This window comes from Chiloscyllium punctatum, chromosome 10 (genome assembly GCF_047496795.1).
Source record: "Chiloscyllium punctatum isolate Juve2018m chromosome 10, sChiPun1.3, whole genome shotgun sequence".
Classification (NCBI taxonomy): domain Eukaryota; kingdom Metazoa; phylum Chordata; class Chondrichthyes; order Orectolobiformes; family Hemiscylliidae; genus Chiloscyllium; species Chiloscyllium punctatum.
In genome coordinates this window covers 38769090-38790395 of record NC_092748.1, presented here as the reverse complement: position 1 = coordinate 38790395, position 21306 = coordinate 38769090, and the positions used below count along the sequence as shown (strand labels likewise).

The 21306-nt window shown below is 39.8% G+C and overlaps 1 protein-coding gene and 1 long non-coding RNA gene across 2 annotated transcripts in view; one reads left to right on the top strand and one right to left on the bottom strand.

The window, feature by feature from the left end:
- The window catches only part of dnah7 (dynein, axonemal, heavy chain 7), a 398230-nt gene that overhangs the window by 124584 nt on the left and 252340 nt on the right, over positions 1-21306 (bottom strand). The window contains exons 47-48 of the mRNA XM_072578963.1: positions 17162-17316; positions 12015-12205 (exon numbers count right to left, since the gene is read on the bottom strand). Of these exons, the coding sequence (XP_072435064.1) occupies positions 12015-12205; positions 17162-17316 (346 nt within the window). The remainder of the gene's footprint in view (positions 1-12014; positions 12206-17161; positions 17317-21306) is intronic.
- The window catches only part of LOC140482059 (uncharacterized), a 126357-nt gene that overhangs the window by 13166 nt on the left and 91885 nt on the right, over positions 1-21306 (top strand). The gene's annotated exons all lie outside the window — the stretch shown is intronic.

Here is a 21306-nt window from a genome sequence, read left to right as displayed (position 1 = left end):
GACAATCAACCCCAACTCAGCATTTCATAATTTTATAGACATCTATCAAGTCTCCCCTCAGCCTTTGCTGCTCCAGAGAAAACAACTCGGGTTTTTCTAGCCTCTCCTTATAGCTCAATGCAGACACCATCCTGGTAAACCTCTTCTGCATTCTTTCCGAAGCCTCCACATCCTTTCTAAAATGTTGTGACGAGAATTGAATGCAATACTTAAAGTTTGGCCTAACTATAGTCTTACAAAGCTGGAACACGAGATCCTGGCTATTGTACTCAATTCCCCGACCAGTAAAGGCAAGCATGCCATTGCCCTTCTTTACCATTCTATCTGCCTACGTGGAGAAAGTGAGGACTGCAGATGCTGGAGATCAGAGCTGAAAATGTGTTGCTGGAAAAGCGCAGCAGGTCAGGCAGCATCTAAGGAGCAGGAGAATCGACGTTTCGGGCATGAACCCTTCTTCAGGGCTCTTCATGAGCCCTATCTACCTACGTCGCCACCTTCAGGGAGTTATGGACTTGAATTCTAAGATTCCTCTGTACATCAATGCTGTTCAGGGTCCTGCCATTACCCATATTCTTTTCCTTAACATTTGATCTCCCAAATGCAACACCTCACACTTACTCGGATTAAACTCCATCTGCAATTTCTCTGCCCATATCTGCAACTGATCTATATCCCACTGTAACTTTTGACAACCTTTTACACTGTCCACAATTCCACCAATCTTTGTATCATCGGCAAATTTACTAACCCACTCTTCTACATTTTCATCCAGGTCATTTATATATATCACAAATTGCAGAGGTCCCAGTACGATCCCTGCAGATCACCATTAGTCATGAACCTGCAGCCTGAAAAATACTCTTCCACCACTACCTTCTGTCTTCAATGGGAAAGCCATTTCTGAATCCATGTCACTGTGGATCCCATGTATCTTAATCTTCTGGAGAAGCCTACCTTGAGGGACCTTGTCAAAACTTACTAAAATCCAGGCAAACATCACTGCTCTACCTCACCTTCATAACCTCCTCAAAAAATTCAATCAAGTTAGCAAGACATGACCTGCCCTGCACAAGACTGACTGTCACTAACTAGGCCATGTTTTTCCAAATGCACATAAATCCTATCCCTAAGAATTCTCTCCAATACCTTCCCAGCTACTGACATGAGCCTCACTGGTCTATACTTTTCTGGATTATCCCTATTTTCCTTCCTGAACAGAGGAGCAATAATAGCTACTCGCCAGTTCTCCAGGATCTCTCCAGTGGCTAGCAAGGATAAAAGATCTTGATCAAGTTCCCAGCAATCTCCTCTCTTGCCTCTCTCAATGACCATCAGGCCCTGGGAACTTATCCACCTTAATGCTCTTCAAGAGACCTAACATCACCACTTAATCTCAAAATGCCCTAGCATATTAGCATGCTCCGCACAAATCTCACTCTCTTCCATATCATTCTCCTGGGTGAATGCTGAATCATTTAAGATCTCATCCACATCCTCTGCCTCCAGGCACAAGTTCCTTCCTTTATCCTTGATTGGGCATACCTTCTACCTAATTATCCTCTTGTTTCTAGTGTGTGTATAGAATGCCTTAGGATTATCTTTAACCCTACTTGCCAAGGTCATTTGAGTCCTCCTTCTTGTTCTCCTAATTTTCTGCTCTTTATATTCCAGGAGGGCCCTGTTCTATTATAGCTTCCCAAACCTTACATATGCTTCCTTTTGACTAAATTTATAATCTCCCTTGTCATCCAAGGGTCCCTTACCTTCCCATCCTTGTGCTTCTTCCTTTACTGGAACATGCCAGTCCTGAACTCTCATCAGCAGAACTTTAAACAATTCCCACATCATGTTTGCTAATATAATCCTAATTGTGATCAACCTACTTTTTCAGCAGCACTAGTTGGTATTTCATGGTAATTTCATGGAGAATCAGGTTCATTGTTATTCAAGATCATGTGCACTGAAGTGGGGTTAGAGGACAGATGAGACTTGCATCAGGGGATATAGATATAATTATGTTATAATGGTGGGGTCATATATTCACTCAATTTTCATACAATATTTTGATTTGTTATGAGTATTTTCTCATTACACACTAAACTTGCAAATTATCTGAAGTGCATCCTTATGACCTTTTTAGGTCCCAAGACAACCATACAATCTCCCCTATTAATTAGGCTAATGTAACATCCTCAGCCTTCAGACCAGTCTCAGCTCATCCACTGCTGAAACCATTACCTACAACACTTTTTTAACCTCTAGACCATTCTAATGGATTTGGTTGTTCTCCCTCACTTATGCTTCATAATCTTGAGGTCATCCAAAACACTGCTTAACTTGCACCATGTCTCATTTGTCCAATATCGATGTTCTCAAGAACTTACATTAGCTACGATTTAAGCAATGCCCCAACTGCAAAGTTCTAATACTTGTTTTCAAATTCCTCCATGTGTCACTCTTTCTTATCTCTTTAATTTCATCCAATCCCACAAACCTCCTAGATACATGAATTTCAAAGTATGTGGCTTCTTCAGCAACTCTGATTTTAATTGTTGTACCATTGCTTGCCAGGTCTTCAGGTTTGGCATTCCCATCCTATAGCTCTGTCTCTCTATCTTTTTTTTTTAATTCCTTTTTGATGTCCCTTAAAACCCACCTTTTTAATAAAGTGTCTAGTCATCAGACCTAACATCTCCTTAAGTTACATACTTTGAACTTTGTGAGTGAAATGTCTTGGATGCTTTATTATAATAAAAGTGCCATAACAATACAAGTGTTGTCCTCAGTCATAGAACTGAGGTGCTACAGAATAAGAGATGGTGGAAAGCCATAATTGAAGGTAATTGCTATTAGAACTGTGGACATATGAATTAGACGGAAGTTCACAAGAAATGCATGCTGACATAAGAGTTATATTTTAGGTATAAATGTTAGAACATAGGGAGTACAGCACAGGAATAAGCCCTTCAGATTACCATGTCTGTGCTGTCCATGATTCTCTAAACTAATCCTATCTACCTGTAAAGGTTTATAAGATATTATATTTTAGGATAATCTGTTCTGGTTTATTAGTTTATCATATTTTGAGATTGTAACTTTTAATATAGAGAAGATAGAAGCAATATGATCTGTGTTGGGGTCTGCCTGACAGTAAGTTTGGATAGTTTACTTGTTAAAGATAGGAGGAGCACTCAAATCAGGTTAAATTCATGACAAGTAGTTGCTTTCTAATGACAGCAACCTGTGATCCTTTGGGTCTTTAGTGACTTTCACTTTCAGCTTCCAGCTTCCAAGTCTACATTAAGTAGAATTTGATCTCTCAACATCTTAGAAAGATGTTACAGATATTAAGTTGTAAACAACTGCTGTATAAGCTATTCCTTTACTTCGAAGATGAAAGGAAGTTGGGACTGAGAGTATCTAATTCACATTTCTACCTGGATAAAAGCCTAACATATTTCCCATTGCCAAGAGGGAAAGAGAATAAAAGTAGTTATTTTTAGATCTGTTTACAGATTTTGCTTTAAACCCTGAAATATCAGAGGCAGACAAAAATTACAGTTTTGTTTTCTGTGGTCTGTAGCCGAGAACTAAAGGGCAAGAGCCAGAACACATCAGGGTTGCACCTTAACCATAGAAAATGTTGACCTTACTGGGCACCACACTGAATACAAGTAGGAGCATGCTTTAAGATTAAAGACTGCATTTGTTATGAGTTAATGGTTGTGAGCAGATTTGTTAAGCTTGAAGCCATGGGAAGAAATATGCAGCATAGAGCTCACAGTTTGGAGATTAGAAGTTAGCCATTTAGACAAGGAAAAACAAAGCAACCTATTAGATATTGAGTCCAGTTATGAACTGTAATTCTGTGGAGCAAACAATGAATGATAAGTGACTATATATGTAAATTGCCTACAAATCAAAATGTAATTAGTCAATAGTTGCTGTTCGTCATGTGTTTTGTCAAGAGTTTTAAAATATGAAATCTTAATATTCTAAAACATGACATCTTAGCAATTAATTGAAAATTGAAATCTTAAAACCTATCAGTCTCTACAAAGATCACCACAAAACTGGGGAATCTTTATAGGATTTCAAACCCTGCAAATTTCAAATTTCATATGCTGGAATTGCTTAAGTTGAAATAAACTAAACGGAACACATTCATCAATGCTATATATTTTTATTCATTCTTGGAATGTAGATGTCACTGGCTGGGTTAGCATTTAATGTCAGTCATTCATAGGTTTAGAAGTCAGCAGCTTGCTGTGCCATTTCAGAGGGCGTTATAGTGTCAATCACATTCTTTAATCCAGACTAGGTAAGGATGGCAGGCGATTTCCTTCCTTAAAGGATGTTAGTGAATTAGTTGAGTATTTATGGCAACAGTTACATAGTTGCCCTTAGATTAGCTTTTAATTCCATGGAGGATTTAAACCTATGTCCCCAGAATTTCAGCCCAGGATTCTGAATGATTAGTCCAGTGACATTACCACTTTGCCACCCTTGTTAAAAATTAAACACTTTTTTGCATTTTGCTGAAACTCAAAAATGATGATTTGTTTTGCATGCCTTACAATAGTTAACAGATATCAATTTAAAAGTGGTGGCAGAAACATTGGAAATAGTAATAAATTTGGGAACCAACTGAGAATCTTGAAGAAGAAAATGTAATCCAGATGAACTATAAACTAAATTGGCTTGGATTAAATTGCAAATGAAACAGAAAAAAAATTACAAAATTAGTTTGGTACTTAGACTGAGCAGTTTGTATCAGAGAAAGATTGGACGGATTGGGTTTGTTTTGACTGGAGTTTAGAAAAGTAAAGGGTGACGACTAAAGTGTAAAAATGTCCTGAATGGTCTTAACAAGTGGCTGTGGAAGAAATGCTTCCTCTTGTGCATGAGTCAGAACCAGGAACACTCGAAAATCAGGAGTCGCCCTTTCAGGGCAGACATAGGAGACTTTCTTTAACCTTTCAGAAAATGGAGAGATTTTGGAATGATGCCTCAGAAAAAAGTGGAGGTGAGTCCATTGAATACTTTTAAACTGGAGGAAGACAGATTTTGTTTATGCAGGGGAATAAAATGTTTTCAGGAGTAGGTGGGAAGACAAATTTGAGGTTACAATCAGATCAGCCATGATAAACAAAGTATTTTCCCTGGGTGGGGGAGTCCAGAACTAGAGAACTTAGGTTTAGGGTGAGAGGGGAAAGGTTTAAAAGGAACCCAAGGGGTAACTTTTTCATGCAGAGGACGGTGCGTGTATGAATTGAACTGCCAGAGGAAGTGGTGGAGGGGGTTACAATTACAACACTTAATAGGCATCCGTGTGGGTATATGAATAGAAAGGGTTTAGAGGGATATAGGTCAAGTGCTGGCAGATGGGACTAGATTAGTTTAGTCAGTATGGTCAAGTTGGACCAAAGGGTCTGTTTCCGTGCTGTACATCTCTATGACTCTCTGACTATATTGAAGAGTGGAACAGGTTCAAGGTAGCTAAATGGCCTACTCATTGTTCTAATTTGTATTTTCATAAATATAATTTCAAAGGGAAGAAATAGACAAATCTAGGTTGTTTCAGTGTAAAAGAAAGAGAAAGCCTTGAAATGCAAAGAGAGCCAGAGAGAGAAATTAAGGATTTTGAGCTGGACAGAGAAAGCTTTCAAACAAGTTGAGAAGTAGCAGGGTCAATTTGATGTCGAGTCAGATTTAATTCCTCGTTTTGATTTAGTATCTAATATTCGCTGTATCTATTAGGAAGGAGTTGAAATATATTTTATCTTATTTGAGAATCCTGTGATGAAGTTACAGTGATCAGAAAAATTTGGACAATTCTATACAAAGTATTCTGGTAGGAAAAGCTTTCGAGGTCTATTTGATTTCTTCTGACAAGCTCTCTATGGATTATTTCACAGTTAAGAATGTTATGCTAAATGCCAGAAGCATCAGAAGAATAGAAATTTAGGGGCTTGAGGAGAGATGGAATCTAATCTTTGTGGAATTTGCAAAAGAAACAGTAATGATCTTTGATGAATAGTATAGATGTATGAAGTTGAATCCAGACTTTGAAAACAAGGTGTTGAGAATAGAGGAATACAGTAACAGTACTTCTTTAAGAATAAAGTCTCACTGTAAAAGAGTAACATTACTATTATTAGGGGAGCATAATTTTTGGTTGATTGTTATTATTTAACTTACAAACATATGAGGTCAGCAAATCATTGTTTGTAAACTTTCAAAAAGGATATAGAGAGAGAAGTTGAGTGATAATGAACAAAACACAAGTTAAAATGAGGTGGATAATTATAATGAAAAGATACATCATTTTCAAAGTAGTATAAAAGATATACAGAAGCTTGGTTTCATTCAAGGAAACCAATTTTTTTATAGATATTTTTATTGAAAATTTAACATGTTTTTACACGTTTACAAAAGAAAACTAAAAAAATCCCCAAGTATAAACATTGATATACAGTTAAATCTTAAATAAATAATAACCAAAATCTATCAAACAAGAAAAAATACCAAGAGAAAAAAAAACTCAACTAACTACTCATCTAACTTACAACTAACCAGAGTGTATGATTAAAACACTTACATTATTCAAGAGAAAAAAAACCCAATGGATAACACAGAAATTGAGCAATGATATACATGCTCGAAATGTGTTAACATCAGATCACAACAAAACCCGTATTCGTGCGGGATTTTTCTCCTAAGGGGCCCTGGACCAGCCAGGTTCACCCTCTCAATTAAAGAAAGGCCCTTGTTAGGATGACCGAGATATCTGTATTTGTGTAATTCAAGAAGGGCTGCCATATTTTATGGAGTAATTCGGTTTTTTTTCCTGGTGCACCATATTTGTAAGGAAGTCGGGGGAATATATTCTATAATTATTCTGTGCCAACTTGAAAGTCCATGAGGGCCCTCAGCCACCCAGTTTACCAAAATGTTTTTCCTTGCACAGAAAGAGAGAATGGAAAATAATCTCTTCCCTCTCGTAATTTCAGGTGTTCTTTATCCAATAAATGATTCTCCTATAGGAGAGCTATATCGATCCTTTCTCTCTTGAGGTTTGATGATATTTTCCTCCTTTTGATTGATGAATTACTCCCCGTGACATTCCAGGTGCACCATTTAATCAACCGATCACCCATAATCACCGGACAAGTCCGAGACCCCCCGGGAGAAGAAACCCTATCCAAAACATCCCAAGCATAGAGCATATAAAATTCACAAAAATAAAGGCTCTTTAATACATTCAGATCAATATAATAAAAAACTATTTCTAAATTAAAAAAACATATTTAAATGGAGATCTTCCCCCTTATTCCCAGGGAGCATCACCTCCTTTCCAAAAACCCATTATAACCTCTCCCAACCAGTGCCCCACCCTTGATCCAGGCACCCCACGATAGGATAAAGAAAATTCAAGTATACTACTGAGCTAGAACTAATAATGAGTACCCTACCCCCACCACCCCCCCCACCCACACCAACACCTGGATTAATATTAATACCATATATGAACATATATGACTATAAAATTACAGTCTCAGCAAATGATAATTAATATAGTAATACAAAATAACAGGGGAAAATCACCCCGCTCCTAAGGACAAAGATAAAATAGGATAAGGTAACTACCTTCCCCCCATTTACATTAACTAGACCCCTTGGCCTATATACATATATAAAAAAGGGAAGAAAATCACAAAGTAAAGAATAAATAAATAAACCCCTCTTTCCACCCCCCAGAGACAATATTAAACAGTAAAGTAATGAAAGGAAAAAAAAGGAGGTAAACCGGGGTGGGGGGAGGGCAAAACAACATCAATTAACTCTTATAATTTATCTAAGAGAGTCCAAAAGCTCCTTGGCCTTCTCCGGTGATCCGAGGTTATACACGGACTCTTCATGGCTGAAGTGTAGTGTAGCTGGGTAGCGCAAGGAGTACTGAATGCTTAAGTCCCTTAAACGCTTCTTCGCTTCATCAAACGCCTTCCTCTTTCGGAACAAAGCTGGGGAAAAGTCCTGAAATAACATAATCTTGGATTCTATATAAATCATGGATTGGGGATCTTTCCCAAGATTTCTGGAAGCTTCCAAGAGCATCTGCCTCTCCTTATAGCTCTGCAGCCAGAACAGGACCAGGCGGGGGAGGGGTGGGCGCTGGTTCAAGCCGGGCCCATGCACTGCAACCCGGTAGACCCATTCCACCCTTACCTGGCCTGATCCAACCTCCAGATTTAAAAGCTGTGGAAGCCACTGCTCAAGGAACCTTGTAAGCTGGCCTTCTTCTTCACGTTCAGGAAGGCCCAGCAAACAAATATTTTTTCGATGACCTCTAGAATCGAGGTCATCAATGTGATTCTCTAAGGTCCCGACTTGCTGTTCGAGAGTCCGGACCCGATCCACGGCTGATTCTGCTATGATCTCAGAGGTCGCAGCCTTTAGCTCCGCCCCTCTGACTCAGCGCTCAATTTCTTCGATGTCTTGGCCATGCTTTTGTAGCGCGGCCGAGAGTGAATTCCATCAGCTTTGGAACTCTTCAATGAAAGCGTCGATCTTCACATCGAGTTTAGAGATTATTTCTGCGAAGCTTGCCACCGTAGGTAAGTCCCCCGGGGCGGCTGCGGACACCCCTGCTGCAGCTGGAGAGGGTGGGGGAGGGGCTCCTGCCTGCTGAGAGCTGCGGGCTCCTTTCCCCCTAGTCATTTTTACAGGAGACTAGACTGTTTAAATTTAGTACTGAGCCACTAATTACATAAGTAAAAACTATTTTAAATGATTTGGTGAGTGTGGTGGAGACGGGTGGCCCACTTTGCCCAGGTCTTGGGAGGAGCACTATAGACTCAAAATTGCTGAGTTGCTGCCATCTTGGATCCCTCCAATTTGTTTTTTTATTGCCGTAAGATAGAATGCTTAAAGGCAGAGTGCTGAAAGTTAAGACCAAAAGCAGTAGCTCCCATGATAGTATGGTTCATGTTTCTCCAGAAAATGTGTACCAGAGGGAGGAATTGGTAATCAACCAATTCCATCTAATGTATTTACCTTAAGTGTTGAATCTGAGCATAAAAGATTATAAGGGTTTTATATCTGAGGATGAATAATTACATTGCTGTCTGAGGAAAGACTAAAAAAGTACAGGCAGTCACTGGGTTGCAAACAGATTCTGTTCTGGAATCTGTTTGCAAGTTGATTTGTACACAATTCAGAACACAATGCAAAGCAGCCATTCGTAAGTACAGGAAATGTTCACATGTTGCGTATTTAACATTACACCATGGGTGGTTCATAAGTATGAGCATTCATAAGTCAAATGTTCAAAAATCGGGGTCTGCCTATACCATCCTTAGGGTTACAGGATCTGCTTAAAGCTCAATGCCAGAGGCATGAATGTCTCTCCAGAGAACTCACAGTAAGCGCACTGATACAAGGTATTGGTAGAAGTTTTGTTCTTGTGACCTTCTGTCAAATGAATTTAAACTGTGCTTTAGTCAATAAGTCTTTGTTATTCTGATGGTGCCTGTATTGCCTATTGATAACACTGATTCCATAGAAGGAAATATCTTTCAGCAAAAAATGTTGCCATTTCTGGGGATGGGTGAAAAGCCTGCTGGAATTGACAATGGACTTAAAGAATTAGAAACTACTTCTAATCTTGTTGCAAAAAAATCCTGCTCTTTTGATAAAAGATGTGTCAAGGGAGTTAAAAGCTCAAGCTTGTAATGTGGAATAAACAATAACAATTCAAGTTCAATATAAATTGGATGCTTTAAACTAGCCTGTAGTTGCAAATTCATAGGTGTTAGGTGAGAATACAACGGCAGAAAATACCAGGCAAATGACCAAATAAAAAGATACAGAGCAATGAACTAAAATCATTCAAATCTAGCAAATGCTGTTATTTTGAAACTATAAACTCACTAAAAAGGTTGCCAAGACTTTTCTAACTAATCATCAACATGACTAACCTTTAAAAGACATTTGGACAGATACATAGATAAGAAAGGTTTAGAGAAATAGGGGCCAAATGCAGGCAAATGGGACTAGTTCAGTTTAGGAAACCTGGTCAGCATGGACGGGTTGGGCTGAAGGGCCTGTTTCCATGCTGTATGACTCTAATTAATTTCTTAGAACAGCAAAGTTAAACCATTACCTTCTGTTTAAATGTGGAAAGTACAGCTTGGATATTTGTTTGATAGAAATGTATTTTGTCGACTTTGACATTAAAGAATCCACAGCTGTGAAACTGAATAGAGATCAGAAAGTAAAATCTGAACATGACTATTCAAAGATTCTGGATTAGTGGTGCTGGAAGAGCACAGCAGTTCAGGCAGCATCCGAGGAGCAGTAAAATCGACGTTTCGGGAAAAAGCCCTTCATCAGGAATAAAGGCAGAGAGCCTGCAGGGTGGAGAGATAAGCGAGAGGAGGGTGGGGGTGAGGAGAAAGTAGCATAGAGTACAATAGGTGAGTGGGGGAGGGGATGAAGGTGATAGGTCAGGGAGGAGGGTGGAGTGGATAGGTGGAAAAGAAGATAGGCAGGTAGGACAAGTCATCAGGGACAGTGCTGAGCTGGAAGTTCGGAACTGAGTGAGGTGGGGGAAGGGGAAATGAGGAAACTGTTGAAGTCCACATTGATGCCCTGGTGTTGAAATGTTCCGGGGCGGAAGATGAGGCGTTCTTCCTCCAGGCGTCTGGTGGTGAGGGAGCGGCAGTGAAGGAGGCCCAGGACCTGCATGTCCTCGGCAGAGTGGGAGGGGGAGTTGAAATGTTGGGGCACAGGGCGGTGTGGTTGATTGGTGCAGGTGTCCCGGAGATATTCCCTAAAGCGCTCTGCTAGGAGGCGACCAGTCTCCCCAATGTAGAGGAGACCACATCGGGTGCAACGGATACAATAAATGATATTGGTGGATGTGCAGGTAAAACTTTGATGGATGTGGAAGGCTCCTTTGGGGCCTTGGATGGAGGTGAGGGAGGAGGTGTGGGCGCAGGTTTTACAGTTCCTGCGGTGATAGGGGAAGGTGCCAGGATGGGAGGGTGGGTTGTAGGGGGGCGTGGACCTGACCAGGTAGTCACGGAGGGAACGGTCTTTGCGGAAAGCGGAAAGGGGTGGGGAGGGAAATATATCCATGGTGATGGGGTCTTTTTGGAGGTGGTGGAAATGTTGGCGGATGATTTGGTTTATGCAAAGGTTGGTAGGGTGGAAGGTGAGCACCATGTCCTTGTTACGGTTGGAGGGGTGGGGTCTGAGGGCGGAGGTGCAGGATGTGGACGAGATACATTGGAGGGCATCTTTAACCACGTGGGAAGGGAAATTGCGGTCTCTAAAGAAGGAGGCCATCTGGTGTGTTCTGTGGTGGAACTGGTCCTCCTGGGAGCAAATACGGCGGAGGCAGAGGAATTGGGAATACAGGATGGCATTTTTGCAAGAGGTAGGGTGGGAAGAGATGTAATCCAGGTAGCTGTGGGAGTCGGTGCATTTGTAAAAAATGTCAGTGTCAAGTCGGTCATCATTAATGGAGATGGAGAGGTTCAGGAAGGGGAGGGAGGTGTCAAAGATGATCCAGGTAAATCTAAGGTCAGGGTGGAATGTGTTGGTGAAGTTGATGAATTGCTCAACCTCCTCACGGGAGCACAAGGTGATGACTATTCAAAGACTGAGTTAGAAAGCCAACAATCTGTGATAAGGTAAGGGTTAGGAGAAACTGTGAAAAAATCTGATGTTAAGAACAACAGAAAATATTGAATCCAGAAGGTAAAAGTTCTTTCTGGATCAAAAATCAGAGGAATTGAAATTTCAAATTTCTCTATAAAGGTTATAGGCCTTGATGGTGACCATAACATTATTTTATGCATATACCAAAATGTGTAATTGTAATTGTTACATGTGATATTCAATAAAAAGTTACATTAAGTGTTAAAACTGTTTGGAAACTTAACAATGACCAGGAATTAAACTGTCAAAAGCTTAAGTAGTATACAATTTTTCATGAAATTTCACACCTTGACAGATGTTTCTGGCAGGTAATGGGGATTTCTCAGTTTCGTTGTGATGTAAAAGCGGAAATCTGGGGCATATTCAATTGTGGAATCTCCCAGTCGAATGCACATGCTGCCACCCTGCTTGAATGTTTGCTTAAGCAGCAAAGGTTCCAGGATGGGATCTAGCTCCTCACCAACATTTTCCAGCAGAACTGAAAAATTAATTCATTAACATCTGAATTTGATCTGAATTTAGCTCCATAGTGATTCATAACAGATACATTTTCTAAGATGATTCTTCTTTCATTTGTACCAAGAGTTCATTTTAGTTCCCATATGCATGTTATGCCTCACCTTAGTAGATGTACTATTCTCTACTGATAATCAAGGTTTCTGTTGAGACCATTCGCCTTGTAAAAGGTGGAAATAAGTCTACAAAGAAATAATTACATTGTCTTTTTACATCATCTTCAGCCATATTTCAATAGCAGGCAAAGCTATGGTCCATCTTGTCTTCCAATCTAATTTTCCTGCACCAAGAATCCAGTAACAATTAGACTTCAGCACTAAATACCAGCAGGTTACCGATTTCATTTTTGAAATCTCTTAAGTTCCCTGTTCAACAACTGCATTTCCACGTTATTCCACAAAATTACGAGCCTTTAATTAAAATGACCTTTTTTATATTTCAGATTTTCATAGTTAGAATCAATGCTTCCCAGTTTTACATTAATCTTTTTCATGATTTTCAAAGCATTTAGAAGTTTTTGTCCCTAGTGTTTACTTTCATTAGAGTAACATCCCAAGGTATATACAAAATTAGACTTTGTTTCAGTCACCTCCAACAACATAGCATAGCTTTTTCAAGTCAAAAGGAACAAATTTAAGATGGAACTCTCAATAAGATCTCAAAAGGCTACACAACATTTTAAAATCACTCTTTGACATATCATCTCATTTGCTCGATGGTTCTACATTTGATCACATTACCATCTAAAAATACCAGGTTGCTAGTGTTAGTAAATTGCCCTGCAGTGCTCAGAGACCACTCTTGCACAGATAATTAGACAAATTTCACTTTTCATTTACTTGAATTCATTTTGCAATTCTCACTTTCATTTTTATCCAACTTCTTCAAATCCTGCTATATATGTGTATATTAGTATTCATTATTTACTGTTGTTTTAATTTTCATAATCTCAACATTGAAGTACCTTTGAACCAACTCTAGCTATTAATAAACCTCAACAGCAACTGTGCAAGACACAGGAACAACTATTTTCATTAGGCTCCTCAGTGACTTTTAAATCATAATTTTTATCCAGTTAGTACTTTGAAATTGAGCCTCATGGGCTAGATAGTAAACATACTCTTTTATATTCGCATAATCAAACCACAGTGAATGTGAATTTGATTAGAATGTTGTTCCATTATTTAATTAATGTACAATCAGCTGTTAGAGGTTATGTTTTGTTGTGGCACAAATTAATCTCCACATTTGTCTGTTGCATAAAGGTGTGAACTGATCTACACATGTATAGTCTGAGTGGACTCCGTAACTCAACTTTTTTACGCTAAAAGTTTTATGCTGAAGTTCAATTGTAGCCCCAAAGAAATTTAACTGCTTTAGGAATATATTTAATCTATTCATTAAATTTACAATCCTACAGAATAGTTTGAAAAATGCAAAAATAATAGACTGTCAAAAAATGAGATTGTTTTAGACAATGAACAGAAAAATGTATTTCTGGTTTGGCATTTGTACAAATGAAAAATTTGCATCAGTTCAAGAAATTCTATTAGATTTAAAATAGTGATGGAAAAGGATAGACCAGATCTAAAAGTTGAAGTTCTAAATTGGAGAAAGGCCAATTTAGGCAAGAACTTTCAAAAGCTGATTGGGGGCAGATGTTCGCAGGTTAAGGGACGGCTGGATAGTGGGAAGCCTTCAGAAATGAGATAACAAGAATCCAAAGAAAGTATATTCCTGTTAGGGTGAAAGGAAAGGCTGGTAGGTATAAGGAATGTTGGATGACTAAAGAAATTGAGGGTTTGGTGAAGAAAAAGAAGGAAGCACATGTAAGGTATAGACAGGATAGATCGAAGAGTACAAAGGCAGTAGGAGTATACTTACGGGGGAAACCAAGAGGACAAAAAAGGGAAATGAAATAGCTTTGGCAAATAGAATTAAGGAGAATCCAAAGAGTTTTTACAAATACATTAAGGTTAAAAGAGTAACTAGGGTGAGAATAAGGTCTCTCAAAGATCAGCAAGGGGGGACACAGAAAATGAGGGAGATACTAAAGGAGTATTTTGCATCAGTGTGTGCTGTGGAAAAGGATATGGAAGATATTGAATGTCGGGAAATAGCTGGTGACACCTTGAAAAAAGATATTTGTATCATCGATAGTCACAGGGGAAGTGCCGGAAACTGGAGGGTGGCTAACGTGGTGCCACTATTTAAGAAGGGTGGCAAGGTCAAGCCAGGGAACTATAGACCTGACATCGGTGGTGGGTAAGTTGTTGGAGGGAATCCTGAGGGACAGGATGTGCATGTATTTGGAAAGGCAAGGACTGATTAGGGATAGTCAACATGGCTTTGTGCGTGGGAAATCATGTCTCACAAACTTGACTGAGTTTTTTGAAGAAGTAACAAAGAGGATTAATGAGGGCAGAGCGGTAGATGCGATCTATATGGACTTCAGTAAGGCGTTCGACAAGGTTCCCCATGGGAGACTGATTAGCAAGGTTAGATCTCACGGAATACAGGGTGAACTAGCCATTTGGATACAGAACTGGCTCAAAGGTAGAAGATCTTTGGTGGTGGTGGTGGGTTGGTTTTCAGACTGGAGGCCTGTGACACAAGGATCGGTGCTGGGTCCTCTACTTTTTGTCATTTATATAAATGATTTGGATGTGAGCATAAGAAGTATAGTTAGTAAGTTTGCAGATGACACCAAAATTGGAAGTGTAGTGGACAGCGAAGAAGGTTACCTCAGATTACAACAGGATCTTGATCAGATGGGACAATGGGCTGAGAAGTGGCAGATGGAGTTTAATTCAGATAAATGCAAGGTGCTGCATTTTGGGAAAGCAAGTCTGAGCAGGATTAATACACTTAATGGTAAGATCCTAGGGAGTGTTGCTGAACAAAGAGACCTTGGAGTGCAGGTTCATAGCTCCTTGAAAATGGAGTCAAAGGTAGATAGGATAGTGAAGAAGGCATTTGGTATGCTTTCCTTTATTGGTCAGAATATTGACTACAGGAGTTGGGAGGTCATGTTGCAACTGTACAGGACATTGATTAGGCCTCTTTTGGAATATTGCATGCAATTCTGGTCTCCTTCCTATCAGAAAGATGTTGTGAAACTTAAAAGGGTTCAGGAAAGATTTACAAGGATGTTGCCAGGGTTGCAGGATTTGAGCAATTGGAAGAGACTGAACAAGCTGGAGCTATTTTCCCGGAGCATCAGAGGCTGAGGGGTGACCTTATAGAGGTTTACAAAATTATGAGGGGCATAGATGGGATAAATAGACAAAGTCTTTTCCCTGGGGTCAGGAACTTCAGAACTAGAGGGCATAGGTTTAGGGTGAGTGGGGAAAGATATAAAAGCGACATAGGGGCAACGTTTTCACACAGAGAGTGATACGTGTATGGAATGAGCTGCCAGAGGAAGTGGTGGAGGCTGGTACAACTGCAACATTTAAATGGTATTTGGATGGGTATATGAATAGGAAGGGGTTGGAGGGATATGGGCTGGGTGCTGGCAGGTGGGACTAGATTGGTTGGGATATCTGGTCAGCATGGGCGGGTTGGACCGAAGGGTCTGTTTCCATGCTGTACATCTCTATGCCTCTATGACTCTAAAAGGTGATGGATTTATCTCTTCAGCTTAAGGTAAAGAGGCTAATGGACAGATTCACTCATCACAAATTCAAGTACTGGCCACATCCCATGAAAACTCTTATACCAAGGTGCTGAAGAGGAAATGTCATCCATATTACCAAAATGTTAACAATATAGGAAGATATTGGAAGAGTATTCTTCTAAAAAAAAGTAATTTGCCTATCTTTATTATAAATTGATGCTAGAACAATGTCTCTAATATTCACAGTGTGTTAAATTCAATGGTCTGGCTTTTTCAAGCAGTATGATGCAGATTTCCAATCCACTCATTCTCATTTACATAACAAAAAAAGAGCTCCATGTTTCTGACAGAAGATTCTGATCAAAGCTCCTTGAGAAATACAGAACCGTACTTTCACTCTGACAGATACATCAAAATGCACAAGAATCAAAGGAAGGCAAACAAGAACCCCTTTTTTTCACAGTAGTCAATTGCCTTATTCTATAGATTATAGGTCCAGCATCACAGTCACTTTTACAGCTTCTGTGAAAGTGTAATTACGAGGTATGTGTAAGGTTAATGTGCTAGGAAGAGGGGAAAATGTGCAAAAGTTGGGGTGGCTGTTTAGTAGTTACTCAGAAGTTAGACTTGTTTTTTAAAATATCAACTTTTTTCCTGAGTAACTGAATAACAGCGGCGTAATCCTTCGAATTAAATCAATACTTTTGGAGAATTCCAGAGAATTGACCAGTGGAATTTTCAATTTCAGGGTAACTTATTCTACCCTTCCCCATGCACAACTCCCATCTATGCTTCAGAAACAATTGACTGGCCATTGGAAAATCCAAGCCAATAGGTCTGCTATATTGAGGTATAATTTATTGAGATCCTTTGTTTGATAGTATGATGGAAATTCTGGCATATACTGCCCACACTTTTCTGGCTTTGCTCCTGTTAGACATAACATTATTCAGGTGGTGCCTAAGTTCTGAAACATGAAGCAGTGTTTCCTTTAAACTGCTGATCCTTTAATTTTTATCTATTATTTGTACAAACTGAAAATGAGAATTATTTTCTTTCAAAATAACATGACCGCTCAAGAACAATTTATTCTAATATATTAATTTTCAAATTTCTCACCATAGTACTGGTCAAATATATGCATTTATTGTGATTGCACTATTTTAAGTAAATAATGAAAGATTAGGATACACTTATTTTTGTTTGTCAATTCAAAAGTTTGGTTTAAAGGATTGGTTTCTTTACAGTAAATTGCACCTTCTTTCGGCAGAGTTTACAAACTGCATATTTGTGACTTACCAGGAGTGCCAAATTGAATGCAGTTTTCTAAAGTTCTGACAAAGTCTGAGTCACTGAGCTTAATTACATGAAGACTGTTAGCCTTTTCCATATTTTTTACCCATTTATTTGCCTGACCTTGAGGATCTATCATTAATGGCCATCTTCGAGCATTCCTGCAAGATGCAAAAATGTTTTATAACATGAATGTTCTAATTTTTACAGTCAAATGTAAATTAAAACAGTATGAATACAGCTAGACAGAAAACAGACTCGTAGTGTCACAATATATTGATTTTGAGTACTTAGCATATTTTAAAGTAGGGTAGATTTCAATCTTCATTGTGCTTTGTGAGGTCAAGTAAAAAGCCATTTTACTTTAACTAGCATAATTACCAAGCCACAACTAAACACAAAGCAGCTCAACAAAATGTAAAGAATAATGTAAGTGCCAGGATTGAAATAACTAAAGGCAGATTAGACAATCACGATTAGATAATGATCATTATTTGAATGAAAGTATATTTGATATAGCACAGGTAAACTAGACACTGGTTTCTGTAAGCACATTATTCCCTCAATTTGAGCAGTTGATGGATCTGCTTGTCATGAAGTCCAGTTATTCAGCCATCTCTGCTATTTCCTTTCCTTTTACCACAAATCAAAATTCTCCAAAGGCTTTCCCCTATGCTAATTTATCTAATTCCTGCTCCATTGAGCTTCTTCCCACCAAACTGCTTGTTGGCTGATATTGTTAATGGTTGTGATTCCTTAGGTGGTGTCCCCTCTTCTTTAAATATGCCATTATCCCCTCCCACTGTGACTGTGCAAACCATTACCTCATCAACACCCCTTTCATCTCTTTCAGGATGATGTCAATTTACAAGCCAGGCCTAGATTTTCATGTTCAAGTTATATAGAGAGAATTGAGAAAATTCCTAATTTGGTCTGCTTGCCTCAAGAAAACTCAGGATTAAGAGATCACATTCAGTGTTGGTTGCTTGAGATTCAGAGTTGATGAGCTTGAAACAGAGCTTTGCACAATGTGACATATCAGGGAGGGGAATGCTGCCTGGATGCTGTGCTTTCAGGAGGCAGTCACAACCCTTAGATTAACTACCTTAAATTCAGTCATGGTCAGGGACAGAAGGGTGTAATACCAGCGAGGGCAAAGGATCCAGGAGGTAGTTCTTAAAGAGCCTCAGCCACTGGTCTAACAGGTTTGAGATTCTTGTTCTCGGTGTGGATGAGAGCAAAGGGAAGGTAAGCAAACTGGTCTTAGCACCGTGGTACAGGACACTCATTAAAAAGGGGTGGAAGAAGAGAGAAATATGGTTGAGGATAATATAGTTAGGAGAATAGACACTGTTCTCTGTGGCTAGGATCAAGAGTCCTGAAGGCTGCGTTGCCTGCCTGGTGCCTGGGTTCTGGATATCTCATCTGGGCTCAGCAGAACTGGGAGTGAGAGGGGAAAGATCCAGTTGTTAAGGTCCACAAAGGTAATAATGATATTGGTAGAAAGAGAAAAGAGGTTCTGCTGAGGGAGGATGAGTAGCTAGGGGCTAAATTAAAAAAGCAAAATAAAAAGGTAATAATTCCCGGATTACTACCTGAGCCAGAAGTAAATTGGCACAGGGTTAACAAGATTAATAAGGTAAATGTATGGCTCAAAGATTGGTAACGGATAAAAAGACGGCTTCGAATTCATGGAATGTTAGCACCAGGACAGAGGAATGGGCTCCACCTCTGTAATGCTGGGACCAGGGTCCTGGTGAATCATACAACTAGAGCTGTGAGTAGGACTTTATACTAAATAGTAAAATGGTGGTGATGGGTGTCAGTTCCTGGAAATTATGGAAAATGTTTAAGGGAAAGACCAAAGGCTCAGCAGGGAGCCCTTTAGGCACATCAGATAAGGGGACAACTATGAGAAGGGGTGTGTCAATGCAGGATTGAGGCTGTTGTATTTAAATACACACAACACACGAAACAAGGTAAACAAGGAAACAAGGTATTGCAGACTGAAATTGGCAGGGTATCCCAGAGACGTGGTTGTAAGTGGAACTGGGCTGGGAACTAAATATCCAAGGATACATGTCCTATTGAAACAACAGGCAGGGTACCTTAGAACATAGAACATAGAACATAGAACAATACAGCACAGAACAGGCCCTTCGGCCCACGATGTTGTGCCGAACTTCTATCCTAGATTAAGCACCCATCCATGTACCTATCCAAATGCCGCTTAAAGGTCGCCAATGAATCTGACTCTACCACTCCCACGGGCAGCGCATTCCATGCCCCCACCACTCTCTGGGTGAAGAACCCACCCCTGACATCTCCCCTATACCTTCCACCCTTCACCTTAAATTTATGTCCCCTTGTAACACTCTGTTGTACCCGGGGAAAAAGTTTCTGACTGTCTACTCTATCTATTCCTCTGATCATCTTATAAACCTCTATCAAGTCACCCCTCATCCTTCGCCGTTCCAACGAGAAAAGGCCGAGAACTCTCAACCTATCCTCGTACGACCTACTCTCCATTCCAGGCAACATCCTGGTAAATCTTCTCTGCACCCTCTCCAAAGCTTCCACATCTTTCCTAAAGTGAGGCGACCAGAACTGCACACAGTACTCCAAATGTGGCCTAACCAAAGTCCTGTACAGCTGCAACATCACCTCACGACTCTTGAATTCAATCCCTCTGCTAATGAACGATAATACTCCATAGGCCTTCTTACAAACTCTATCCACCTGAGTGGCAACCTTCAAATACCTTGTTAATAAGAAATAAAATTAAACTAATAGCAAGAACAGGTAGAGTCAGGAGCTGCAGAGTCTATGTGGATAGAGTTGAAGTTCCAAAAAGGAACAAAAAGACCCTGAAGGGAGTACTGTACAGGCCTCCTACAAGTAGTCAGGATGTCGGGCAGAAAATAAATCAGGAGATAGAAAAGGCATGTAAGAAAGGCACTATTAAATAATCATGGTGCACTTCATGTGCAGGGGTCTGGGAAAATCAGGTTAGTAACGGGGATCAAGGCAAAGAATTCATGGGAATGTCGACAAGATGATTTTTTGGAGCAGCTTGTGGTAGAACTCACTCAGGAACAGGCAATTCTGGATTCAGCACTGTGTAATGAGATAGACTTGATAAGGGAGCTTAAGGTGAAGGAACCCCTAGGACACAGTGATCATAATATGATAACATTCACCCTACAGTTTGAGAGGCAGCAGCTGGAATCAGAAGAAATGGTATTACAATTGAGTAAAGATAACTACAAAGACTTAAGGGAAGAGCTTGTCAGAGTTGATTGGAAGGGGAGCTTAAAGAGAGCACAGTGAAGCAGGAATGGCAGGAGTTTCCCGAGGTAATTCAGGGGGCACAGCAGAAATTCATCCAAAGGAAAAAAAAACTAAGGAGAGGTTGAAGCAATCATAGCTGACAAGGGAATTCAGGGACAGCATGAAACCAAAAGAAAAAGCATATAATGTGGTGACAATTAGTGGGAAATCAGAGAATTTAAAAACCAACAGAGAACAACCAAAAAAGCAATAAGTGGGGAAAAGGATGAAATGTGAGAGTAAGTTAGCTAGTGATATATATTTAAAAAATTTAAGAATCATAGAATCCCTACAGTGTGGAAACAGACCATTTGGCCCATCGCATCCACACTGACTCTCCAAAAAGTATCCCACCCCAGACCTACACCCATACCTTAGGTGGCTAATCCACCTAACCTGCACATCTTTGGACTGTGTGCAGAAACTGAAGCAAACCCATGCAGACATGGGGAGAATGTGCAAACTCTATGCAGACAGTCACCTGATGTGGGAATCCAACCTGGGTCCCTGGTGCTGTGAGGCAACAATGCTAACCACTGAGCAATCGCGCCACTCAATCAGTGCTAAGCACTGAGCCATTGTGCCACCCAAGAGATTATTTTTTAGGATATTCTCAAGACAAGAGCGGACCTGCGACCACAGGACATGAAGCTGGAGAAGTAGTAATGAAGAATAAAGAAATGGCACAGAAACTGAATAGGTACTTTGTATCAATTTTCACAGTGAAAGACATACCAGAACTTCAAAAGTTAGGGACAGAGTTGAGTGTCGTGGCCATCACTAAAGAAAAGATGCTAGGGAAATTGAAAGGTCTGAAGGTG